Source organism: Hippoglossus hippoglossus, chromosome 14 (assembly GCF_009819705.1).
Source record: "Hippoglossus hippoglossus isolate fHipHip1 chromosome 14, fHipHip1.pri, whole genome shotgun sequence".
Taxonomy (NCBI): domain Eukaryota; kingdom Metazoa; phylum Chordata; class Actinopteri; order Pleuronectiformes; family Pleuronectidae; genus Hippoglossus; species Hippoglossus hippoglossus.
In genome coordinates, this window is record NC_047164.1 from 14042740 (window position 1) to 14070643 (window position 27904).

The window sequence follows — 27904 nt, forward strand, 5'->3', positions numbered from 1 at the left end:
CACTGTTCGATAAAACATCTTCATATTGGTGGTGAACTGGTCCACAAGGGAATTATCTAGACTTCGGTGAATAAAATGACTTTATAAAAAGGGCCTAACTGTTTTTCCTTTGGTTGTTTTAGGTCCTTACTTTCATGATCATTCACCAATATCATGCACTGCAGTTTGTGAAAATCTAAAACACAGAGGGTATATATATACCTTGAACAGCCTACAGAGGGTCAAAATAGAGGAAACACCAACATAAAGAATTCCTGTGAGGGCGACGTGAGATGCCTTTTCTTAGCCTCGTCTCCAATTGGACAAAGAGGAACGCCAATTTGAGCCAGAATATGGATTTTCAGACCTCCGTGTGTTTACGGTGGTTTAAATAGCTTCATTTTACAAGATTATGGTTTTATAATTTCTGGTGTAAGTTCAGTCGGGAACATGAATCCCCATCGAGGAGGCGTGGGCTCCTGCCCAGTAATCCTCTTCAGTCAGGAGCTGCATCCCACACATCCTCACCCTCTGCGGAGCGACTTCATTTTGGTTGCTTCTTTTACCATACCCTGTTATTTGTGTTGAGCTAATGTTAAGACGGACACTGTAGAGACGTTATGGAAGCAGAGCAATGGACGGAGATGTTATGATGGATGTAGCTATATACACATTTACAGACTATCTCTGGCTTCGCAGACGACTTCCTCTCGCACGGATCTGTTACCTTTCACACTATTAAGCGTATCGGGCAGGAGGACATTGAGAAACATCACAAATACAAGTGATTCAAAAGTCAGCTTTGACTTCACACCCCTAAATATATCAATTTGCTGCTTGAGATTATGTGACATAAAACTTAAAGACTGTGCATCCTTCAATGAAACGTTTGAAACCAAAGTGAAATCTTTACACCGGGAAATCTGTGGGTGAGTGAGCTGTTTGAGAAATAGTGAAACCTCCAGATAGAAACGTGTCGGAACATTAGTGAGCTGATTGTTACAAAGTGGTCAAAAGTTAATCATCAAAAAAAAAAAATTTAATTGGTTTGTGTGACCCTCAAGCAGCAAATTGTGACGTAGCCCCGGTGGCTAAGGCCTTAAAAAAGAGACAAAGACATGGTTCTCCGAGACAACAGGTGGCACTGTGAGTGACGGTGGAAAGCAGCAGACGTATAAAAACTTCTGTGTTTCAGGCCAAAACAGGAGGCGGGCTGCAGGGGGAGAGTTTACATGGATTCGCCCTGAGAATCATCGTCATCCAGAGATAAGGGCAAGTAGAGATCCTGGAAAACAAAAAACAATAAAATCACATAAGGAGCATTTAATGATGGTGTGGTAAAATAGGGTAACAAGATGAAACGGGCAGGAGGAGGCGGAGGAGAGTTGACCCGGTACCTTCTGCTTGTTGTTGAGGGCTGGACTGGTGGGGGTGGAGGTGGGGGAATGCTTGGAAATCGGGGTGGACAGCTGGCTGCTGGAGCCCGTCCCGTTGGCTGAGAGAGTGCCCGCAGATCAGAGAAAAGAGAGAGGGGGGGTGAGGGATGGGAGACGGGGAGGGAGAGAAAGAGGTAAACAGAGGAGTGGGTTAGAAAAGTGTACAGGGAGAAGCCTGAACCTCTTTCCTTGGCTCTGGAGAAAAGTGATTCCTGAGCCGAGGCCTCATTTGGCCGCAGCGTAGAGGGACGCTGTCTACAAGCCGTTTGTTAGACGGCGTTTTATTCACTGGGTCTGCGTCTCGCCACGTTGCTAGGATTCCCTGTGTGTGGAACATTGTGTTTACATCTGAGAGCGGTGCGATGGGATGTAGTCGAGCGTTTTAACTGCCGTCAAAGAGTTTTTTTGTCTGCGGGAGATGAAAAGCGTTTTTTACTATGAGCCAGATGGCCAGAGTCAATTTGGGCCAATGTGAGTTGAAAAAACCCGACATGGAAAAAAAGAGTCATTGTTAACCAACTTAATGCCACTGGCTTCATTTAACCACTCAGTGGGATAAACACACTCTCGAATGTAGACGTAAGAAGCTGTTGAAAGGACAAACTCGTCCAAAAACAGAAAGAAATACACGTCCTGTTATCGCTGGGTCTTAAAATCTGTGTATCTGAAGATGAGCAGATCTCCCACACTGACTTTACAGAGAGTGCAGCTTTTTCCAAACGTCTCTCTGTATCAGCAAAGTTGCAAACACTGGGGGTTTGTCTTCTACAGTTGAGAGCTTTTTACATCCTCTGTAGAAAGTTGAGGATCACTGTGTTTTTTCACTTTCATCACAGGACCATGGCAGACGCAGGTTTAATGCATTCAACTCATTAAACCACTGCAACTGACGACAAGGCTGAAGATAGTGCTGGTATAAAGATCACTGCTCTGGAAATCACATATACATTTTAGATTGAGGCTAGACAATGTGAGTCTGCACTTTAAGGTACATGCACATGTATTTTTTGAGCTGTTGGCAAATAGCCAGCTGTGAACCAACTGGTTTAGAGACAGATGATACAGTAATTTATAGTTTTTAATGTTGGACTATAATTTTACAGTAAGCAGCCTTAGCTAGGGACATTTTGAATAATATACTATATATATATAAGTATGCACACATCAGTTAACCTGACAATCATCAGTTTTCGGGACATTAAAAATGTGTGATTTTTTTATGATATAATATTGCTATCTCCACCAAGGAGGTTATGTTTTCATCTGCGTTTGTTTGTTTGATAGTTAGCAGGATAACGCAAAAAACATGACACCGATTTCCACAAAACTTGGTGGAAAGAAGTGGTTTAAATTGTAGGTGCAGATCTGGATCAGCGGGCGGGTCCGGGAGGTATTTTTCACTTTCTTTAAAATTGTGAGATAGGGCATTTTCAACATTTTCCTTAATAATTAAATGATCTTGTTGGAAAAAAAATATTTTGATATTTATGACAATTAGGTGCAGATCTAATTACAATCTGAATCTAGTGAGATAAGGGTGACATAAGACAGATCCATTGAAAAAGGTGTAGAGCATGAGAGACATCAAATTTGGAAAAATCAATTCTTCTTTTCTATTCTCAAGTATGAAGGTCAGTTAAAAGAGGCACGTCTCACACACACAGCGAGAGGCTGACGGAGGGGCGCGGCCCCCACGATGAAGCATCCCGGGCAACCCGTATGCATCCTCTGTCCCCCCCCCACAACCCCCCTTCCTGCACGAACGCCACATCAACAAGTGAGCATGACCGCGGGGGCGTGCGGGGTTGGTGGCAGGATTTAATAATCACACACACACACACACACACACACACACACACACACACACACACACACACACACACACACACACACACACACACACACACACACACACACACACACACACACACACACACACACACACACACACACACACACACACACACACACACACACACACACACCAGAGGTGATTCAAACTCAGTTAACTCTCCAGCCTGTTGGCCAACCATCTGCTGTGTTGAAGGCCGGCCTTCACCGATCAATGATCAATAAAATATACAAGACAGCTGAAGGCCTGAGGGAACCTGCAGAGCTGGAGATCGCACCCCCTCACCCCGCCCACCACCACCACCTATCTTGTAAAGTGGTGTGAAACATGAACTGTGGACTACCTGCAGCCACCCCCCCCTGAAAACTGTGAGAGCACCGACTCTCTGCATTTACCTCACAGGACATTTCACAGCTCTGTCACCTGCCTCTGCTGGAGAGACACTGTCACTGACCCTCACACTTTACTCCTGTGTTTTCACGTTACTACGGGAAGAATTAGAAGTGAACCCGTCATATGATACATAACAGAGAGAAGAACTGATGCTGCATCTTTTGTGTTTTAGTGTCACACCTGCCCGTGTTTAGATTTCATGGCACCAACTGTTCAACGTTGCAGCTATAAACTCAGGTAGCATAGTAACACTGAGGTTTTACACTGTTTTCCCATTGTTAAAAGCTGATGTTGACATAAAGCATTCAAGCATGTGCAGGCATCGGTGTCTCCATTATGTTTTTATCATGGATATTATCAAATGCTAAATGAAAAAAAACAAAAACAGCTAAAAGTAGATTTCAATGTCTTTGTTTACTTTTCATGTTTTATTCATGAGTTTAAAGCAAAGAATCTGACAGAATTATATTACATCTCATCAGATTAGCTTCAATAAACAGACTGGATATTACTGTCCCCATTCTCACACATCAGGGTATCTTTTAATGAGATGTTGTCGTGAGATCAAAGATCTGGTGTTGTTTGGACCCCACAGTAAAAAACGGTCCCAACACAGAGAGGACACACAATTTATAGTCCCTCTAAAGCATGTCTTCAAATTACAAACAATAGATTACTGTGGATAGGACAATAAAAAATTTTTTTTCTTATTATCATCCATGAAATGTTCTCATTGGGCGGATGTTTGATCAGTGTCCAAAGCCATCTTCACACAAAACCCATCCTGAATCCATTACTATGCCTGCTATTCTCTTCAGAGTAAGGTCAAAGGTCAAGATCAGCTACAGCCCCCACACCACTGGATTTAATGTCTTCACCCCAGGAGCTACAGCACTGTGCCCTCATATCTGATGTTGCATTCGTTTTCATTTCCCGCAGCAGCATTAGCCTCGTTCTACTTTCTACCAGCTCTTTGTTCTGATTTATGGAACAAGGCGAGGTCAGGTTCTGCTCCAGTTTACACAGGAAGCGTTACAGTGTAGGTGAGATGGTAATGGGCTCACTTGATTCAGCAGGAGACTTGATGCGCCTGATTGGAGCAGGACTCTTCACTGAACCACGCTGAGCTTTGGGCGTCTTCATCACCCTGCACTCTGTGGAGACAGAAGAACAAAGAGAAAGCACGATTATCACTAGTTTCCTAAACTGGATGAGTATAAAATATATAGTATAAAGTCTGGATAAAATACGTTTGAAGGTATTCGTAATGTCTGACATTAATGTTATAATAAAGCAAAACTAGTAAAACGTTATTAGACAAGGCTAGATAATACTAAAGTGAGAAAATGGGAGATTTTTGTTCTCATTTGGATGAAAAATCTAAAATCCAGTTTTTAAACATGTTCACATGTCATTTGCTCCCTGTGGGCAAAGCAAATCCAGAGCGTGGCTCCGGGTGTTGTTCAAATCTGGTGAACTTTGACCTGCGATGTTTGCTGTGTGTGACAGTGCATTAACACTGCAGTTAACAAATGCCAGTCTGACTCAGACAGCCAGGATTTGTCTTGTCACAAACCCAAGAAACCAATCCTGTCAGCTTGTGGGTGGAGCTCAGTAGCTGAAAAAAAGGCTCCTCGACCAATGGTGAGCTGTGAGGGCATATTATGAATATTAGCATAGTCCTAGATCCCAGTCACGAAACGAGGAAAGAAGGCGTAGAGTTACAGTCGAGCCATTTTAAGGCCATGAAGGGAATTTTTTCATGACGAACATTTTGGAAAATGCAACTTTGAGGAACAAAGGAGAGTTCCAGGGGAGTGGGCCTTGAAAGTATAATATGGACTCAGATGCCATCCTGATCATGTGTAATGCAAACCTTTCTAAATAAGATATTTAATCAGTCTGAATAAAAATGATGTCATTGCAAACTGAACGGCTGCCTGTTGATTTGTCATTTTGATTCGTGGAAATGAAATGCAACATGACCAATGCACTGGTCTGATCCCAGCCTCATTAATTCTCCAGTTTTAATATGTTAGTGAGGCAGAATCTGATTTTAATTCCTCATAAATTGGGCTGAGATTGTAGGTTTTGAATTTTCCTTATCTTTCATTCATTTTCACAACACAATAAAAAGCTTTAACTGTCTAAATCCAGCAGTGTTGTGTTGTGTCTTTCCCCCCCCGAGTATTTTCAGTAACATGGAACACACCCGGTTTTGTGAGACAAAAAAAAAAAAAAAAAGAGAAGGAAGGAGCTGTTTAAATTTATGTATATGTGCGACAGTGAGAGTTTATTTTTATCACATAAAGATGTATGCAGTGTATATAGTGTGGCTGTATTAATCAGGGTAGGCAGACTCCACTCACTGCTACCCCTCCCTCTGCATCGTCCCCTCTGTTTGTACTTTCAGCCCCCAACCCCCCCGCCTCTTTTCCACTTTTGATGCTAATTATACTATCTGTCCTCCCTCCGTCTCCCGGGATCGACCACGTCTGTCTTCTCCCTCTCTTACCCTTCACACACTGCTGCATGCAGACACACAGTACATTTGTGTTCCATTGTTTTGTGCGAGGTGTGCCACCGCGCCTTTTGACAGTGCTTCAGACTGGCAGCTTGTCTCGTCCACTCAGTGGTCTCAAAATAGCCCCCCCCCCCCCGGAGAGTGTCTGCACAGATTTCCCCTCAGCCTTAACTGACGCTGTTGCTGCATAAACAAGAGTAGCAGGTACACATGTGCTCCACTCTGTCCACACGTCCATCTGCATAGATTTGTATTTAACATGAGGCGTGCATGTGAAAAATAACCACTGGGGATTCAGATCTATTTTGGTGATTCTGCCAAACCCAAGATTAAAAGCATGTATCAGTGTAAGTGGAAAAAAAACAAGGTTTATTTCATTGTTATTGCTTGTGTCTGCCACGTTTGCATATATACTTAATTATTACCACCGCCGAGGAGGTTATGTTTTATAAAAACAACAACTAACATCTGGCTTTTGTCTGCAATGTGAATGGATACAAATCGACATTCACTCCCGGGTCAGACGACTCTGCAGTAGACACAGGTTTTTATCAGCTCCGGCTTTGATCGGCAGTGATGGAAACATGACACCCGGGTGAATGTGCTAATTTGGCAAGACAGCGAGGTGCCACAGTTTTCGCTGCATTTGTGAAGTCAAACATGAAGCAACAGGGGTAAAGAAGAAAGGAGTCACATCCACGTATACCCTCTACTTTTGGTATAAAAGAGATATTAGTTAGCAGGATTACGCAAAAATTACTGGATGGATTTCCACAACTTAGTGGAAGGATGTGGCATGGTTCAGGAAAGAACACAAAGAGCACACATTTAGGTGCAGATCTAGATCAGACAGCAGATCCAGGTTTTTTCCCCCCCACATTCTTTAGAATTTTTAATGTTTTTCCAGCAAATAAACGAATCACGCACTGATATGAGTGTTTTACATTTAGTGCAGCTTGATTGAACTTAAGGGGGAAGGTTGGGCGGTGGTATGCACTCTATTGAGAGCCATTCTAGCTCATTATATTATCAGAATTACCTTCTGAAACAAAAGGATGTGATCATAAAGCATCCAGACTGATGAGCACTGTGGATACACAGTTTTCGTAATGTAATGTGATGTATCACAGACAGGCCTCTCTCCTCCGTCTCTGCTCCACTGAGGACATGTCTGGATGCTCGAGACTCTCAGCCATTTTATTTAGCATCGCCCGGAGGTTATCATAGATTGAATGAAACAATTTAGATTTGGTTCCATGGGGGCGAGTATGCTGAGAGGAAAGGGCCCAGATCATTATAAATAAACTGGAATCTCCATCCTAACATGATCTGACAAGGAAGCAGGAGGAGAGAAGGGGTGAAAGGAGCATGATGACAAATCAGCCCTGTACTGAATCAGCGCAGCGTTTAGATTTAAAGGACATCTGTGTGCGATACTGAATGCATGGAGGAGGGACGTTGGGTGAAAGTGGGTTGTTAAAAATAGGGGTATTTCAAAGTCTGCGGGGAGCGGACAGACTCACTGAGAGGATTGGTTTCACATTTTCTCTCCACCACTTCTCGGCAGTATCAGCACCAACAGATCAGCTGGCCTGAACCTGTCACCGGACAGATTAATGGCTCTTTCTCCTCTACCTTTCCCTCCCTCTGCTGCCGGCTGCAGATAACACACTTCTCTCGCCGCCCGCCGCCTTTTTTAGGCCTGCTTCTCACATACGTAATTTTTCTCCTCACAAAGCTACAGTATGGAAGTGAGCATAACATCTTTTACGGGGACACTGGTGTATTAAACCCACCCCAGGAGCAAATTAGCTCTCCTCTTTATGTGGGGGTTTCCACACAAACGACAAGACACATTTTATATGCTAAGGCTCCATGATATAGAGACCAAGGGAATTATGTCAGAAACATGTTGAATTTCACAGATCTTTCTACATTTTCTAACACTTATTCTTTTCCTTCAGTTTACTTCTTTATTAAATGTTCCCTTTTTGTCCCCATCTAATTATAAATATAGATTATGAGGCTGATCTCGTCATCATTAGGTTTACAAACCAGATGGTATAAAACAGCGAGTCCAGAATTTGAATATCTTGAAACATACACAACATTAATAATATAAATTTGATTCTCTGTAGCCTATACTGTAAAGTTTACATTGATTGACTTATAAGAGTTTACCAGACATATAGATTAATATTCTTTCAAATGATCTATGATTGAACATAACAGTTCTTTAAATCAAAATGCAGATATAAACAGTGCAAAAGCCCTCTTATGCATGCAAGGACATTTTCACTGCTGTAATGTGTAACTGCTGCATGAATATTTTATAATAATTTTGTAGAACAAGGTATACCACACAAAATATGATGTTTTCCGTACACTTATATACAGTCTATGCTATTATATGATGTAAAATATAGACTGAAGAAGTTACCCGGACCGTTCTGATCCAGAGAGAAGTCGTCCTGGGCATAGCGGAATTTCTCTGGTCCACATGCAATGAAGACATCGTCATCGCCGAAGAAATCTTGAAGGCAGGTCACCTATGAAGACAGGAGACAGAACTTATGAGACCCTTGATTATTTGGCTTCAACTGGTCGATCAAGGGAAAGACTCTACAGCCATGTAGGTGGCTCTGTGAGGCTGTACTGTGCACAGCAGGAACTAATATCAGCATGCAAACGTGGTCTCAATGACAACACTGAGCAAGTACGTTGTTTACCATTTTCCCCACCAAGGTTTTCAAGGTTAGAATTTTAATATTTGCTCATAAGCACCAAACACAAAGTACAACTGAAGCTGATGGGAAAGTCACTAGTCTTGCAATCAAGTATTGGACAAATTAAACTTTTAATTTGATGATGCTGCTGCTTGAGGAAAGTTAAAGGATCATGGATGTTGTGGCAGTGGAGAAGAAGTCAGTAGAAATATTTATCAGAGCATGAAACTTATGAATGGCTGCGCATCTAAGATTTTTCACTCTGAACCACTGACCGACAGGCGAACACTGCGGTAGAGCCACACACACACGTCTGTCTTAAGTGCAAATCAAAGCCTTTACACTCCCTAGTGAGAGACTTAAAGACACCAAGAGGGTGCATTTGCCAGGAGGGAATCATCTGTTCATATCAATCTGATTAAATGCCTGTTGGGAATTCATAATATAATAAAGTGTAAATGCAAATTCTGGACTAATCATTCATTAAGACAGCATGAGGCATTATCAATTCCTGTGCAGAGGAAGCACCATGAATGATGGAGTCACATGTTTGATGAAATGTAAGTAGTGTTAAAATGGTGAAGTATATTTAATTTAAAGTAGAATGGCCTTTAGTAGAATGCATACCTACACCAACAGTCCCCTTATGAAACCACATTCAAATTAACTTGATCCAGATTTTGTTTGTCTCAAAAATTGCACACGCTCATGAGTATCTTTGTTTTTTTTCATCAAAAAACTATGAATTATTCTGGAAAATTTTGAAAAATGCTCTACCTCACAATGCTAAAGAAACTGAAAAAGAATTCCTGTATTCGCCCCCTGATTCGGATCTGCACCAAAATATTTGGGGTCCTTCCCTGACCCATAATGCATCCTTTGTTTCCCTAAGTTTCTTGGAAATCCATTGAAAAGCTTTTGTAAAATCCTGCTAACTAACAAACAAACACAAACAAAGGCAGAGGTAAAAAAGGACAGTCTGTGGATAAATTCTCTGAGTAAAAAAAAGAGGATGTGGTGGTCTGCCAGCTAAAGGATTTAGTCAGCCTCAGGTGGTCGGTCCCTTTGTCTGTTACTTGTCTCGTTAACATGCCTTTAGCTACAGTAGCTTCATTAACAAAACACATTCACACAAAAGGCATAAAAAAGGCTCAAACAGAGAGGATAAAGTTACACCTCCGCTGTAATGTTTAAAAGACTAAACCTCCGTCCCCTGGGACTTTTCACTATAGCAGCTGTTGACACAATATGGCCTACTTAGTGGACAGATGTCTCTGGGCCACACCTTCTCCGCTGCTCTCCAATATACAGGCCCTGTTACCAGCTCAGGCACGCCTATTAAAGCCATTCAACCCAAAAGCTCTTTCCCCTTTGGTTAAGGTGTTTTGTTTTTACTTCCTGGTGCAAGTTAGATTTGTTTCCAGAGCATCTTCGTCTCATTTTCAGTTAGTCTTTCAACAACTTTTGAGAAGTTTTATCCTTCATCACTATAATTACTGGATCAAGACACATTAATTTAATTCCAGGTGACTTTCTGGGCTTTTTTCTGACTTTTTCTAAAAAACTAAATCTCTCACAGACGGAGCCCATCTGTAGGTTTCTGTGAGTGGCCTGAAAGATTATCCTTTGTTGGGACGTTCGCCAAGATAGTCAAGATGCATCACGGTTTCCTTTGTGATACACATCTAAACTATGAGCTGCAGATAATTTGGGAACACCGCACCCCAGCAGCTGCCCAGTTGGTTCTCCGTCCTGCTAGACACGCTAAAAGTGTGCGCTGGTGACTCGGTGGCGTGGCATCCAACAGCTGTACCCTCTCCGCCTCCCACAATGTTCCCACAAGATACAGGCTGGCAGATTCCCCGCTGAGGTACAGAGACGATGCTTTGACTCCAGGGATCAAAATCTAATTGGTTTTTCAGCCGGGGGTTGAATTTACAGGCTGCACATTTGGGTTTTTTTTTCTTTGTTCATTATCAAGAGATCAGATACATGTTACTTTCATTAGGTTAAACCGTTGTGCTGCAGTAACAGCACCTGACAGTTAATCAAGATGAAAGCATTAAGAAAGGTTCCTTTTCCCTCATGGCCACCGGGGCGGAGGAGAGGAGATGGGAAAACACAGGATGGAATGGGGCGAGAGGGTAGAGACTAGTCCATGTTTTAATGGCTTTAAGAACAGAGCTGATTAAAGGGATAAAGTGTTTAGCCAACAGACTGCTACCTTAATCTCGCTCTTAACAGAATCTCCATTAGGAAAAGATGATTAGCTTCTCTCTGTTGGTTTCTGATTGCAGAGGACCACTTGGCGGCACTAGTTCATTTCTTGCCACTCAACGTGTTCAGAGAGGGGAATCAAAAATGACAAGTGCAATTTACACATTGAAAATGCAGGGTTTTGACAAGTTTGATGCCCTAGTACAGTGGCCATTCTAAACCCTCTCATCTGGAATGTTTGTTTGGCTTGTGGTGATGCTGGTTGCAGCTTTCTTTCAGACACTGTGAAAGTGACCTGCAGTAATTGAGTCACGGCAAATAAAGACCAGCTGCAGAACACGGAAGCTGCACCACCGCTGCAGCACAAAGGGCTGTTCATTCAAAGTTCAGCAAACCTCAACTCAGTACACAGATGCCCGAACTGGAGATTCAGCGCTGATGTCATGATCGAAAATGTCACTTATGTTGATGAGTCCCAGGCTTTGCTGCTGCAGAGCGCTGGTCGCCTGTCTTTTCATAGTTTATTAATATTGAACGCATCACAATGTCCAATTCCCTTGGACATGCATTTCCTTGGGCTCTTTACAACACACACGCCAAGACTGAAGCCGAAAAGATCAACGGTTCTCGAGATATTCCAGCCACAGACAGATTTCTGGACTTATTTGATAGATTGTTTGTCGTCTCTTGTCTCACATATCTGGGACTGAAGGGTGCTTAGCGAGTGCTATCTCCACCAAGGCCAATACTCTATCTCGCCATATGAAAGAAAGCGAAGAGAAAGATCCTGGGTCCACCCGATTATCCGGATCCGCTCCAAAATTTAAAAGGGTTCTTTCTTCTAACCCCTCCATAAAATTTCATGTAAATCAGTTCAGTAGTTTTGAGAGTAATCCTGAGGACAGTCATCACAGCCATGAAAACCTCCTTGGCAGATGGAGTAAGTCACACTTTAAAGTGCACTGTTAACTTTATGAGGCTCAGTAGACTCGACAGCAAAAAATTACAGCGATCTCGCCAAGAACAGCTTTGCCACTTATTTGTCATCGCTTCTGAACCAAGATATTCCTATAATGCAACATGTCAGAAACCTTCGAGAGCATGATGACGCAGTTCATGAAAAGGCAGCAGGCTCCGAACCTGGGTACGTCCACCCCTCTTTTCAGTCCTTAGCAACAACACTAAATCCTATTTAGAAATCCTATTAATCCAGTTCCCCACAGTGATCACTTGAGATGCACATCATACAACGCAGGTCTCAGACCAGGCCTCTCTACATCATTAAACCTACAAATAATTCATATACAGTGTGTATCAAATGTCCTGCAGCCATTCAAAACAATCATCCAAATCTGACCTGCATGTGCACAACCTTCTGATTACAAACATTATCGTGAGGTATTATTTTCCTCTCCAGTGGAATCTGCCTATGAACAGTTGCTGTAAGCCTCGGTAAGTTTTGACATCTGTCTACAGTTGACAGACACACAGGAGACAACCTGTTCGCTTTGCACGCAATCACATCGAGAGCAAAATGTCAGCGTCTCTTTGAAACGTGGCTGCAGTGAAGAAAGGGCAGGCCGGCTCAGGGAACATTCGGATATAGGCTAAGAAGCATCCTCTCTCAATTTGAAAAGGTCAGTCAGCTGCATCAGCCACAGCCACCTGGCAACGGGAGGCAGGAGAAGGACAATATGAAATGACATGATGTCATTTTGATTTCTGCAAGCCTTCATGCTTATTTACACACTGTGCACGCAGCCAAACGCACACATCAGAACCAATATGTATATATTTATTGATGGGTTAATCGTAAAAAAAAAGCTTTTATGAAGAACTGGCTCCTTCCAGACTCCAGGTGCCCCCCACCCCCTGTCCCACCCCCTGTCCCAACAAGCCCATCCCTAATCTCTGCCTCACCAGCTGTCAGTACCAAAAGACCCCCAGGAAAACCCTAACCCATCCACCATGAGCTATACGCTCCCATCCACCAACTTCACAACAACTGAATTATTCAGAGTTCCTTATAGACCAACCATCCACAGATGCAGACATTTCATTAGGTGATGGTGGTCAAGTGGTAAATTTAGAAATTGAGAACACTGTAGTTGGGGAGATAGTGGGTCACAAGTTAAGGCCATTTCTCTAGTTTGTCTCTCTGCTGCTATATGAATCTTCACAAAACTACTGGAAATTACTTCAGGAGATGTTTCCAAATTTGATAGAATTCATAAATGGAGCTACCAGGTAACTATCTATTTGATGCTCTGTCCACACTAATGCAGATATTTTGCAGAATGAACCTTTTCTCTTTTACCTCAATTCCAAAGTTTTCAAAACCTCTGGTTTCCGTGTATCCGTGTGGCACAACTACAACAACAGCTGGTAAAGGAACAGCCATTATGATCTGGGCTGACCAAGGCTGTAACCCTTTGAAAATGGACATTCTGGGAGTGGGTCTCAACTGTCTGCAGAAGATTCTGTTTCTGATCCTGTTTAAAATCTATCCAAAATAAAAAAACCATAATAGCTAGAGGAGTCTTTCTTTTTGCAGCAGCAATCCAAGGCCTCCGTCTTTCTCCTCGAGTTTTATGCTCTTAATGACGTCAAATGTGAAGTGAAATACGTGTTGATAACCTGGGGTGGTGCCGGAGAGAGGTGGGAGAGGAGCAGGGGAAAATGGGAAGATCTACAAAATGAATAATGTACAACGGTAAAAAATAACTTATCCAGTGGTAAGACATTTTTTGTGCATGATTTTAAATTAAATCTTTTATGTCAATGTGTTTTATGTGTATATTGGACCAACTTTGGTGACAAATGTACAAATTGTTGTGCAAATTTTAGGAGGTATGAGTTATTTAAAGATGTTTCAAGAAATTACAGAGTGAGCAAAAATACCAATGTGGGCACTGGTGGACCATTTCTATTGCGGAGTTTAATTTGTGTGAAGTGGCAGAAAACCTTCAAACAAAGCCCATGTGTCATTTGTCTTCGACGTGCAGCTGACCTGTATTCACTTCAGCAGAAATTAATTAGCGGAGAGAAACTGGACCTCAGGACTCATCAGTCACTTTGACTCCACACGTCCATGTTAATTGATCTCCTTGCAAAGGAAGTAAAGCCGACTCCCTGTCGTGACCTGGGCGTCTCATCTAACCTGTGCTGCTGTGACTAACAGTAAAGACTTAACTCCAGCGTTAATGAGTCAGCAGAAAATACATCCTTAAATAATAAAAACACCATAGAGGAGTCATCTCAGCCCATGAGGTTCTCCTCCCACTTCTGTAGAAGTACTGCACTGTAAAGCTGTTTTTTTTAAAAAAGTCTTCAGTGGGGGTGCACACTGCAGCATTTTCTATTTTACTGTGCTTTCTGTGCATTGGCAGATACGAGTACAAGGGACACTTCAAAAAGGGGAAAAATTCAAAGATTTCAAGTTTAAAGTTGTAATTTTTTAAGAATAAAGTCGTAAGTGTCGTGTTACAGGGGGAACTTCAGAGGATAAGCCTGCCGCCTGAGTTAAAATGAGAAATGTGGAGCATATCTATAATATAGTATAAAAATAAAACACATAATCCTTGGCCCATCAGCACCACATTATCATAATAATCGAGGACTTGTGAAAGAGACGTCTATTCCGAAGAAAGACTCTTTTGTTGGAGCAGGAAATGTCTGCGAGTGGTCGACTGGTTCGTTACATCTGCGCGATGTTCAAAGGGGTTTAGTAGTTTCTCATGAGACGAGATTTATAATCAAGATTTTGAATCAAGAATATAATAGTTTTTTTTCTTTGTCAGAATATCATGTTTTAATTAATACGTCACAGGCATGCGAGGATGTGACTGCGTTAGGTGTACGGTTGAGTGCATAGTAATCAATTCAAGTTTGAGTTAAAGACAAACAACAAATCCTACAGTGAGCAGATACATTTTCATTAAATATCACATTGTGTAGTCTCAGGATTACCGAGCTGTGTTGGAGGAAGTGTAAAAAAAGATTCAAAAAGGCGGAAAAAGAGCCAGTAAGACCTGGTTTGCAACCCATGAGGAAACACCCACACACACACACACACTGCTTCACTGTTGGATCAATATCAGCCTCTGCAATGAGCAGAATATTCCTCCAGAACACAGTCTCCATTTTGTCCATCTTATTTCAGTGTCTCACACACAATGAAAAGAGCTTGAAAAACACACAAAAAATCATATTAAATTGGCAGATTTTCTAACAACAGCTAGGTTAATGGTTACAGTCAAATCAAAAACAGTGAATTCAAATATAAAGAAAACCCATATTTGGGCATCAGGAAATGTTTCTCGCTGGTTTCTTCTCTGACCTGTCGGTGACCTTGATGCACCAGTACAGTCTGAGTGCTACTGCAGGTTTTTTTTTTCCCCCGGATGCATTTGGAGCACAGATGAGCCAGTTAGGCTGCAATATCTGCACAGTCATGGGGACCAGCTGGTGCCTGATGTTGTTTTAACCCCCGCCCCTCCCCGAGCCCCGAGGAAGCAGGCTTTCCATTTGGATGACTGATGTGGTCTTAACATTATTAAATCCTGCCACCAACCCCCCCGCCCCGCGGTCATGCTCACTTGTTGATGTGGCGTTCGTGCAGGAAGGGGGGTTGTGGGGGGGACAGAGGATGCATACGGGTTGCCATGCCTGCCCGGGATGCTTCATCGTGGGGGCCGCGCCCCTCCATCAGCCTGACTATCTGCCTCTCTGCGTGTGTGTGTGTGTGTGTGTGTGTGTGTGTGTGTGTGTGTGTGATGCGGCTGTGGTGACAGGTGAGGAGCAGAGAGCAGGCAGGTAAGACCCTGCGTAAAGAGCACACTCAGCGTATTACAGCCATTGTCAAAACCTGAATCCATTACAGCGGAGCTTATTGCCATGACAACTGCTTCTGCAGCATGGCAGAGAGCAGGCAGACTGCACGAGCGCTGATAACCAGGAAGAATCAGGCTTTTCTTCCCCGTTACTGGATACTGGAAGCCCTGAACCCACGCCTCTATCCATCTCCCATTCAGTGAATTATTTTTGCAGCATCAGTTATGAACTTTTAAAGCGAATTTGAATCTTTTGTTCTTCGACAATAACGGTGTGACCTTGTGCCTGAAGCATCCGTTTCTTTTCTTCTGTGACTCATTTTATTATATATTTAATATTATTCTGTTTTTTTTAAGTCTTCATTCTAAAACCAGCTTGGAATAAAGGACACTCAAATCTGTGAAGAGACTCCTCTGCAATCCTGCATCAAAGGCAATTCACAAGGACAAATCACACAGCAGCACAATGGACCCTCCAATACACATTTTTTCTTTTTACAAATGATATTCGGATTTGGCAACCACCCAAGCTGCAATTCTGCTGAACACGTCGTAGATCTTAAATGCAAATCAGAAGTATTCTCCTGTGCAGACACCTCTCTCACAGAAGAATGCAGAATAGAGTGCCAGCAATCAAATAAACCCTCTGGTTTAATGAAGCCTTTAGAAGCAGTGAGGGCAAATCAAGAAAATCTACTTATTTTTTTGTGCTGTGAGGAGCGGTGAATAATTACTCCCCATCAGCAGAAATAAAATGATCCTAATTTGCTCTTAGAATGGAAAATGACTGCTGAATCCATCGGCCCCACCCTTCCTGACTGAAGTGAAAAGCACCGACATTTGAGGGGAAAATTGGAGTGATTTTGTTCCCGGACAAAGAGAGGACGACAGGCTGTCTTTACAGTCGACACAGCACTGAGGAATACGCCAAAATTCAGCCTGAGGAGCAGCCATTTAAAAAAATAAAAATAAAAATGATAGAAAACACAACCTGTGCAACCTTTTAGTCGAGCACAAATGAATCTTTCACAATCAAACATCACTACAGCCCATGATGGAATGTACACAGGTAAAGAAATAATAATGTGACATGTGATTTTTTTTTTTAAACCAAAGACTCGCATTGATAGACCCTCACACCCACTACAGGATGTGGTATCTGACAGACCAGTCCACACCAGCTGGGCTCTCTTTGTGCCCGAGATGTGGTCTCCTAGCAACCGGTCCCAGCAGCTATCGCAACGGAATGGGAAGAGGAGGATCAACGCAGAGTCAGGGAGGGGCGGGCGCTGCATCAATATTGCCTCTACCATATCACCTCCACCACAGAGCAGCTGCAGTGTGCCTCTGCACACAAAGGCGCCGCAATAAACGTGTGCAGCATTTTCCCCACATTTCTGCGCATTGCCACGAGGCGCCGGCACGAGTCAATGGACACTGGTCATGAAATAATCCATCTATTGCTACCGCGATGACAACAGGATCAATATGCTCTGATTGGGATGGCTAAAGCATGGGATGGCTATTAAATATATTTTGTGGGAAGCAATAATCATTAAAAATTCATAGCAAGGAAAAAAAAAGATGAAACCTGACCACAAATATAAATGCACATAAATATAACAACAACTGTAACATCCTACAAGATGATAAGAATGTCCAAACAACACAAGTGTTTCTGTAGGAAGAAAATCTGTGCAACGCCCAGGGCGGCCAGACTGCACCCATGGGAGAGAGCATTAAAATCAAATTCCCTAATCTATCAATGCAGCGCTCCGCCCCTCCTCCAATACACACATGTGCCTTATTACTACAAAGTAAAAAGAGAAAAAAAACAAGAGGTACAACCTACAGGAGCTCAGCAGGCCACAATCCCCAGTCCATCTGTAATGAATAATACAGGACAAAAGGTCCCCACACGAGGATTTGTGAACATTTAACCATATCAAAGAGGGGACTGAAGAACAGATGTCCGTATGCACATCCACACATGCTTCCGTGACTGCTCCGCATCCACGCCTCCGTTCATTGCAATAGACTGGAAAACAAAAGCTATGTGATCTCTGCAGCAAAAATGCAGGTGAGACGTGCGAGAGGTTTTAGATGAGGTCACTCCCCACTGCACGGAAGATAATATACTTGTATAACCAAAATAACATTTTTCCTTGGACCACAGGACTCTAACATTTTATTTATTACTTTACGAAGTCATACACATCTTGATATGAAGGATATAGACGACCCAGACGATCTCAGACACCTCTCCACGTCCTCCCAGTTGAAGTGACCTTGCCTGGTGGCTGTTTGTCCTTCCAGATTGTTCCATTAAAGCTCAAACATGAATAAAACATCATGTGCTTTTATGGCTGTGTGAAGAGAAAACAATAGTCTTCCCCCGGGAGTGACTTTTAGCCCAAGTTCATACAGATCATTTGATCTCTGTGCTTTTGCATCTGTGCCCAGATTTTAACCCACATATTATTCTAATCGAATATACTTTAGATTCTGATAACTTCATGGTAAACCTGGATTGGAGATAATAGTCTATACAAGAAATAATTGTACCGCTTATATGTGACAATGCCAAGCCTTCTATCAAACACAGTCTAACATGTAAATACATTTTCTTGCCTTTACTAGAGAGGTTCTGATACCAAGGCCTGTGATACTGCCAAAATGCCAGGTGGGGCATCTGCGAGTACACAAATCTATGTAACGATTTCATACCATGTCTAGTAGTATATTAGTTTAATTCAGATGAAACTGGGATTTTCTTTTCTAACTAACTTCTTTGATCCAAAAGGAGTAGTTGCCTGTTTTTAGAGCTGCGAAGAAGAAGGGATTTCTGGTAGTGTAGCGTTACTGAGCTACCTAAAATGTCAACAATTTGGCAAAATTTCATGCTGGAAAATCCCACAAATAAATTGGTGACGAGTACTTTATGCAAGACTTTAGTTTCAAGATTCGTTTATTAATTTGTGTTCTTTTTCAGTTACTACTGTCAAACTAGATAATAAAAGAAGCTCTATGTTGTACATTCTCTGTATGTATTTGTTTTCAATGATAGCAATCATCTCTTCCATACAGGGTTGGTAGCATACAGCAGTTAAATTTGTTATAAATTTTATAAATAATGTGAGTTTTTGGTTTTGTCTAATGTACCCATATCAGATCGGTACTCAGTATCGGTCAAACACAAAGTCCAGGTATCAAAATCTGTATCAGGGAGGGAAAAATGGTATCAGAACATCTCTGCCCTTTACAAATGTGAAGTTACAGATTGACCGGGCTATTTATCTATGTGGAGAAACTTTATCTCAAAACTGTAAGAGCCAAAAAGAAAAAAAATATATCATTTGCTAATTGTATTTAGCAGGTAAGCAAATTAGGCATCAGTATGAACTAGCCAATCAGAGTAAACTCAGTGAGCCAGTTACCCAATGGACATCAGGATGCAGGGTTCAACATTTCAATAAAGTGAAATAAAGATTGTTGGAGGTGCAGCATCAATGTTCATGAATGCCCCAGTGAATAAGTGAATAAGCACTTTTTGCTCCGGACTGGGATTTGTATTTTTGTAATTCAGGCAGCATATTGCCTTTAATCCCACACTGTGGTGTATATTACAGAGTTTTGACGTCAGTGCGTGTTTTTACTGCCCACAGCCAGCCAGTGGAAACTGGCTCTCTGCAGGTTCTTCTCATGGGGATTCCTGTGCCCTGAATTCTGTTTGGCTACATCGGCCAGAGGATCCCATTCAGTGAACTCCAGAGAGTCGTCAAGCTCGCTCAGGACACTTTACTCTGTGGCTTCTGTTACATGGAGCAAGACGTGTGCATTTCAGACCTCAACAACTCGAGCACCATCATCACATAGGGAATTAATGATGAGGATCCAGACGCGTCTTTGACAGACTGACTTTCTCTAGGACGATAGGAAGCTTAAAAAAGTGATTTAACTCTCAACCTCAGATGTTTTCCGAGGTCAGCATATTGCAAGGATTTTTAAATGTTCAGAGTAAATTCAAGTTTCAGCGTTTTATTTAAATACCTGCATGCACCACCCTAAAGCAACAAAGGGGGACAAAATGATCAAACACAACAATACAGGGCTTGACTCTTTGTACCCGGCCATAGTGGGTGGAGGGCAGAACTTCCCAGGACTTGAGCTTTTCAAATCGCAGATCTACTAAAGAAAAATACCTGTGGCCTAAAAACTAACTGCACAACAAAAGGCAGGTGGACAGGATACTAATGACCTGAACCACAAGACAGGAGAATATGTTGTGTGAGAGTGAACGTGAGAACAAAGACTGCAGACAATGAAGGTCATTTTTCACTCAGGTTGTTCTCATGGTTCCCAAGGTTCTCATGAACTGGCCGCTGTTGACTTATGGTCAGAGAGGACAATAGCATTTTGTCTTTTTTTCTTGCATTGACGAACACATCATTTGGTTTCCTGCTTCTTTTGATGCTGGCGATACCTGCCTGGGTGTGGGCGGACATAGGAATAATGACCTGTTCTCAATCCAGACCACAATTGTTCCTATTGTGTAACTTTAACTTATGTGCTCCACCATCTTTATTCCCAGAACAGAGCTTTATTATGAACACAAAAATCTTGGTACATTTGAGTTTTAGCTGTTTTGAGTTTTTCATATGCACATTTAGACCCAATTACAGGTTTCCAGCTGCAAATATAGAGCGCAACAGTGACCGCCCACTTTTAGAACAGCTCCGGTTCTGGAAGTACATTTCCCAATCATTTTCTCCATTGACGGTTTAGAGAAACCTTATAAAAATTGTTTTAAGTCCAGCTACGAGATGAATACTGACCACTAAATATTTGATGCTGAAAAGATATTGGTACAAGGGTACAAGACTACTAAATCTTTTTAAGATCAAAGAAACTACGCATCCTATCCCAATGCAGACTATTTACAATGAATTGTAACCACTGTTAAGCTCTAATCGAATGTCTTATCTGAGAGCTTGATGTAAGATGGCTGAAAGTGAGACATACCTGCTTGCCATCAAGTGTGTAGATCCTCTTCACGATCCCACTTTCAAGTTTTATGGCCTCTGTGATGTCGGTGAGGACCTGCTCGAAGGAGTGTGCCGTTTTCTTGTTGAGCAGAATGCGCACAGCCTTGCGCGGCTTCACGCCACTGCGCATCACCGTCACAAGCTTGGGGCGAACAAAGTCCTTGGTCTCCCTGGTCTCGCCCGCGGCCTTGGCGGCTAAGGACTGCATGTTCTTCTGGCTCGCAGAGGCCTTTACATTCACAGACCAGTTGGGGTTGACGTTCTTTGTGTAGTCGACCTTCTTGAACAAGTTCTCTGATGCACAAACGTAGCTTTCCCCTGCGATGGCAAAATAAAAAAAAATTGGGTTAGTGTGTTGTAACACGTTCAGCGGTTCAACTCTGACACCCGAGAGTCCCAGAGGTGTCCAATCAGAAACATTCCAACCTGCAGGAACCCAAACGATCAGATGTCAAGACCAGTGGGAGAAAATGTAACACCTCTGATTTCATCTCAGTTCGATCTAATGTCACAACTAAAACTCGTTCTCTCTTTGTTGAAGAATATAGTGCAAACTGCAGATGGTGTCAGTTTGATTTTCAGACCTTGCTGAGAATTAAAAACGGTCTATTGCACAGTGATAATGAATAATGATGTACCATAACTCCCACCTGCATGTGCATGTCTGGTGCTATAGGAAAAAACTAAAACTTCAAAGATCTCCCACGAGACCACAGCACAAACCAGTCCAACAGTACCTGAGCTGTACGGTACAGACCGACAGTAATAACAATACAGTAGAGACACATCTTCTCACTTTGAAGACTCATTCTGGTTTTGAGTTAAAATATTCCCTTCGGCTTCATTAGACCTATATTACAATGCACATTTAAAAAGGAGGACTTCAGTAAGGACAGTGCTGATAGAAATACATTTTTCATTTCATATTGTGTTTCATCCCTAATTTTCTTGTGTCACTAATTTCCCTTTATAATTCCTAAACTCCCCAAAGGAAGCCAACATGGAGGAGAGTGAACACAATGCTAAACATGGTCATTTTGAACAGGGAAATAACTCAGATTAGTCAAAGATGAACAAGATCATAGCTAAAAGAGGAGTTACTTCTGTCAGCAGGTTTCACATAAAGTCTGAAGCACAAATCCAGACTTTATGTTAATTATGCCGCCACAACACACTCAAATCCAACTAAACTCCTTTACCACCTACGCAAGAATCATGTCAAATAGTACAGAGAGAGTCTACGGAGCGAGAAGGTACAAAGAAAATCTGACGTTATAAGAGCCTTTGATCCTCGGCAAATCATATAAAAGAAAAACTGCAAAGAAGTAAGAGGATAACAGCTGCAGATACAAGATGTACATAAAGGACGGAGGACGATGAAGATTCTCCGTAAGTGAAGCCAGATCACTACCTGGTGGCTTGCTCCAGTATAACTCCAATGAATCCTCCTTTCTCCATGTTAGCATATGGGACATGGACTAAACTAAAAAGTGGAAAAAAAAAGTCAAATACGTTTTTCTCAAAGATGACTTTTGTTATTTTAAGTAGAAACTGATTTGACGATGGTCGTGCACGAGTGTATCGGCGGGACTTTGTGACTGTGCCTTCACTCCCCCGATTGCTAATGTGCAGACTGCAAAATGGCGGCGTGCCCATCTGGGATATTTTAGTTTAATTTCTGGATGGGGGAGGATGTCAATCTTTATATCAAGTCTAGGTAAACAACCCCAAGTTACACTGCAAAATGTACATTAAACTAGATAAGATTTTACAGAAAATGATCTACATCATGATAAGTATTGTTCTCTGGATATGTAAAGATCTAGATCAGGATATGAGATTTTAGTGACATTGCACAGCCCTAACCTCAGTGATATGCTAATACTCAGCGTCATCACAAATGTACTTCTGAATTGTCCCGTCCTTCTTACAGCTCTCTAAATAATCTACAGTAATTTTCTTTGTCATTCACTGACCTACAGTTTCTACAGCAGATTGTGCTGAGGAGCTACAGTTAAGACAAAAGGCAGCAGGGGGAAGAGAGATAAAGAGAACATTTGGCAATAGGGAGAATCCAGAAGGCAACAATTAGGCCAAAAGTGGAGAAATGACTGCAAAGACAAAAGGCACACAACAGGATTACACTGTGCACAAGAGATTGAGCAATTAATTACAACCCACAAGAGGAAGCACAACGAAATGCCCCCCACCACCCATAGTCTTTACTGTGCAGCCCCTTTACTGCACTCAACACACACACACACACACACACACACACACACACACACACACACACACACACACACACACACACACACACACACACACACACACACACACACACACACACACACACACACACACACACACACACACACACACACACACACACACACACACACACACACACACCAAACACACTCCTATCTCGCCTAAGCAGCTCAAGTAGCAGAGATGATCGCCTCATTTTGGACAAAATAAGCTGCAGTACTTCTTCAAGCTTCTTTAGAGAAGTCTCATAAAATAAAGTTTCTCAGCAAGAAGGGCAGAGCTTAAGGTTGGGTCTCTTCCATAGATTTTAAATTTAATCCTGAGAATCATTTGAATATTTAGATTGATTTAAGAATCTGGCGAGATCAAAATATTGTCCTCAAAAAAGGGGTTTTGCCGATTTATGGCTTTCCTCTGTGCATGCATGGATCATCCTGTCGGGTGCCAAGGAGATGCCATTGCCACAAATCTGTCAAAATCAGGTTGGCAACTTCCACAACATGAATCTGAATCATTTCTTTGCTCGGATCATCCCTCTGATGCCAAATACAGACACTAACAGATACGACGGCAGCTGCTCATAAAGCTTGAACAACTGATTATCAAGAAAAGCAGTAATAGTTTGAAATTAGTCAGAATGTAAAATGCCTTGACTAATTAATCAGGTTTTCTTTTTATGTTTTGAATACACTATAAAAAAGATTTGGCAGTTGAAAATCCCTCATAAATTGGCACCGGACATTTCTTTTTAGAGTCAGATCCTAACGCTGTCTGTTAATGAACCATTTAGCCCATGCTGAGCTGCAGAGAGCTGACGCTACAGCTCAGTATGAACCATGCTGGGTCTAAGCTAAACATCCGAAAACTGAGATCCCTGAGCCCCATTACGACCAAGGAAGAGGACCTGCTTTCAACTCCGTCAGCGGGAAATCTTCAACAGCTGAATCATGAAATACTATTTATTATGAGTAACATGGGATATAAACCAGTTTGTGAATGAATGATGATTTCTCAGTCAGGCAAAGAGAGAGAAACAGTTTGAAAGATTTTTCAAACTGCCACCAAGTCACTGAACTGCCCCAAAGTAACCCACCAGATTAAAAAGTTACTACATCATATGAGAGATTATAGGAGTCTAGACCAGACAGATAAGACTTCTAATCTCAGAAAACTGGAAATGTTATTCTTCTAAATCTTCTCAGCGCGGAAACTGACTTGATCTTCTTTAGCATGGTGGCCTATAATGTCTCAGTTTGATCTCACCAGGGCAGCTCTACTGGCGGACAAAGCAATTGATAATCCAAACAATCCGGTATCCCATGAAGGAGATGCATTAAATCAGATAAGAGCTTAGGGGGGGTGGGGGTAAAACAATGCTTACCTTCCTCTAGCTCATCCAAGGATTCGATCTTCAGGGTGCCATCAATAGTAAAGATGAAGCGGACGCCCTGTGGCAAGTTGATGTGGTCGGAAAGTGAGCGTGTGAGGTCAGCCAGGAGGGCGTCAAAGGTGCGAAATCGGTCGCCGGCCACAGCGTACACGATGCCCTTGAAGTAGCGGTCTCCGTTGCGGTAGAAGCGCACTTTTTTGGCTTTCTTCTCATTGCTGAGGGCCTGCAGGGTGCGTGTGCGGTAAAAGCTGCAGTGGGCGCTGTGGGTCGGGCTGGGGAGTCCATTCAGGCGCCCTCCCCGCGGGGTGCGGGATGCCTTGTCTCGCTCGTCAAAATGTCCAAAATCTAGCTCCATGATGACCGAAAGTTGTGATGGTTGTGACGAATGTGTGGTGGTGGTGACCAGCTCTGAAGAGTCTAAGAAAAAAAAAGCAAAACAGTGTATGTGAGGCATCGTAAAGTAAAATACTGAAATAATAGTATATCATTTGTAACACAACATTGGGTTTTCATCTTTTGGCCTAATCCAAAAACATGGACCAGAAGACGAGGACATTTAAAATGTCAGGAATACAGCAACAGGTAAAGTCAGAGTCTGAATATCCATTCTAATCTATAATATATGTTTTGCAATCATTCCACATTTGAACCTTAGTTGAAGCCGTCATCACATTTTCCCCATATTTTGCAAATCATGGGGATTTTAAAGGTTCTTAGGATAAATTTAAATCATGCACCTTTAGCCATTAAAACAATTAACAATTTATGCTACAAGATGGACTGGCTAGAGCAGCTTTCCCATTTTACAACCAGTCTTTCCCGGTTAACCTCCGACTTGAGCAGAGTAAGCATACTCCCAAACCCAGAGCAAAAACTCATTAAAACATGAATTTCATATTAAAAACATATATTTCATGTTGAAAACTTTTACACGGCTGTCAAACATAAATACCGACATTGAAGAGGAAGTTATCTGTGCCCTGTTTAAAGCCCTGCTCCACTGACATAATCTCCTTATTCATGGCGTGTTCTTTAAAACACGAGTGATCTCAAATCACAAACTGAGAAGCAGAATAAATAAGTGTCGTGCATGTCACTTGTTTCACTTGCAGGTCTTCATTAGCCGACAGGACTTGACAGTATCGACTGAAAGGTCAAAGCTCTTTAAACACAGCTCAACTCTAAGTGGCTTGTTAACACATAGGTTTGGAATCTTCCGTCTTAAATTCATTTTATCACCATTTCATACAACACCGTGAGTCACCATTATTTAAGAAGGGCTGCATCATGATGACATCACATGTAAATTTGGTTGTTTTTTTCCAAACTATGAAACAAAATGGTTCCACATGTCCGTTGTTTCCTGAACAACAGAACACTGATCGTTGTTGATTAATGAATTAGTCCATAGAAACTGACATTACTCGTTTGATTAATTTCAACTGCACTTTTGTTTGAGCTTCTCCCACGAGAGGAATTGTTCCGTTTTCAATCAGAGTAAAACTTGAACCTCTTCAGGCTTTGTTCTGCTGCAGAATTGATTTCATTAATTATTTGATTGGCTAGTCGATTGATCTGGGATTTATCACATTTGTTAATAAGAAAATTAAGCTCATGATATTTATCTCCAACATCGTCCAGTCCTACGTCCAATGAACATATTATAAAGTAAAGGAAAATCCCTTCAGTAATCTCTTGTCTGTCCCTTACACCATTTTGTTTCATGAAAACCAGCCGATGAAATTTTGTCTGACACTGCTCATTCGCTCACTGAATCTTTCCTTTGTGGTTTTCCACGATTTAAAGTAGGGCTGAACAATACTGACAAATTATATCAACATCGATGTTATCACGATAAATGTCACATTCATAATTCTGTTGAGTTTAAAACCTGATTTTGTGAAGGTTGAGGCTTTAAACTCTTCTTCATGGGCAGAGAAAAAGACAAACACTTTACAAACCTATGGTCGATCGATTACGTGTTATACCTCCACGCTGCGCTTGCATAATGCATAAGCAACATTAGAGTTTGGTTATATTGCTGTGGATGAAAATGATTTCGTGATAATTATTGATATCGTTTAAAGCCCTTTATATTCGTATGCATATACAGTACAGCATGCAAGATAAGACACATGGTGCCGCCACCCATCCATGTGGTGGGGCCCTCCACTCAGCTTGAACCCCTGGTTCTGCTGCTGCTGACTGGCGTTTTATGACAGGCTCCCTGATGAGGGGTGGGACTTGAGCAGAATGGGTGCTCCTCAGCTGACAAAGGCCAGGTTTGGAGCCCATCTGCTGCAGCATAATGGGCAGATCGGAGTGTGACCCTTCCCCAGTGGAGCATCAACTAGGACGGTCCATTGTCTCAGACAGTGACATCATCACCACCACCACCACCGCTGCCGAGTCCAGGAGGTGCAGCACCAGGCTTCTCCCACACAGGACACTCATCAAACAGTTCCAGTGCACAGCTATGTGACATGACATCATGATCGCCTCCCTTTTTGTGGCAGATCGATGCACTGCAGAGGTTTTATCATGACATTAAATCCAGATTCACATTTTAAGCAGCAGCAGCAACACTCACGATATTTTTTTTTTTCCTGCTCCTGAACAAGCCTCCCACTCCCCCTCAACACCACAGCATGACTCTCTCCACATCAGAACTGAACCACACACACGCATCTACTTTATCTCTCGCATCCTGCTAGATAAAGCTGCTTTCACATCACACCCACAAAGAGAAAAGTTTCCTGATGCCTCACTTCTTCTCCTTTATGCGGGATGGAGGAGGTGAGGCCACATGGCCGCAGAGCAGCAGCTGCACAAAATGCAAGTTTTCCTCCAGAGAAAAAAAAAAAGAGGGGAGGGGCACTACACCTCCTCACAATCCACCTGCTCACATCTGATCACCTCGAATATAAAATCATTCATCCAACACGTTAATGCCCACTGTGTTCACTGAATTGACCCACTCGCGAGTCTAAAGCAGCCCAATTCAATGTCTGCCCGGATCAGCAAAGTCTGAGGATGATCCCACCAAGCGGAGGACTTACCTGCGTCTCTGCTGCTGCCGGCGGAGGAGTGAAGGGTGTGTGTGCGCGTGTGTGAGCGTGGAAGGGGGGGAGTGAGTCTCTGCAGCAGGATGGAAGAAGCACGCCGTCTCTCTCCTCGCCTTTGTCTGCCTTCAGTCTGAGAGCCCGAGCCGCTGCTGCTGCCGCCTGCCTCCACTGGGT

The 27904-nt window shown here is 42.4% G+C and overlaps 1 protein-coding gene across 3 annotated transcripts; it reads right to left on the minus strand.

Moving 5' to 3' along the window:
* Window positions 1-1071: 1071 nt before the first annotated feature.
* On the minus strand, window positions 1072-27904 carry LOC117773915 (neuronal migration protein doublecortin-like). Of its 3 annotated transcripts, none has more exons than XM_034605756.1 (7): window positions 27725-27904; window positions 24657-25082; window positions 20982-21322; window positions 8625-8733; window positions 4725-4814; window positions 1377-1474; window positions 1072-1264 (listed from the first exon to the last, which is right to left on the minus strand). In XM_034605756.1, the coding sequence occupies exons 2-7, from the start codon at window positions 25018-25020 to the stop codon at window positions 1208-1210; spliced, it is 1059 nt and encodes a 352-aa protein (XP_034461647.1). In that variant the 5' UTR covers window positions 25021-25082; window positions 27725-27904; the 3' UTR covers window positions 1072-1207. The 3 variants fall into 3 exon arrangements, with proteins under 3 accessions (XP_034461647.1, XP_034461646.1, XP_034461649.1); XM_034605755.1 differs by having other exon boundaries at window positions 8613-8733; XM_034605758.1 differs by having other exon boundaries at window positions 8631-8733; window positions 27725-27902.

Excerpts from the sequence above, each read along its gene's own strand:
- LOC117773915 (XM_034605755.1), bottom strand. The coding sequence starts at position 25,020 with ATGGAGCTAGATTTTGGACATTTTGACGAGCGAGACAAGGCATCCCGC. Across the intron at positions 1,475-4,724 it reads CAAGTCTCCTGCTGAATCAA|CCAACGGGACGGGCTCCAGC; the intron begins GTGAGCCCATTA and ends GCACTCTCTCAG. Across the intron at positions 1,265-1,376 it reads CCCTCAACAACAAGCAGAAG|GATCTCTACTTGCCCTTATC; the intron begins GTACCGGGTCAA and ends TTTGTTTTCCAG.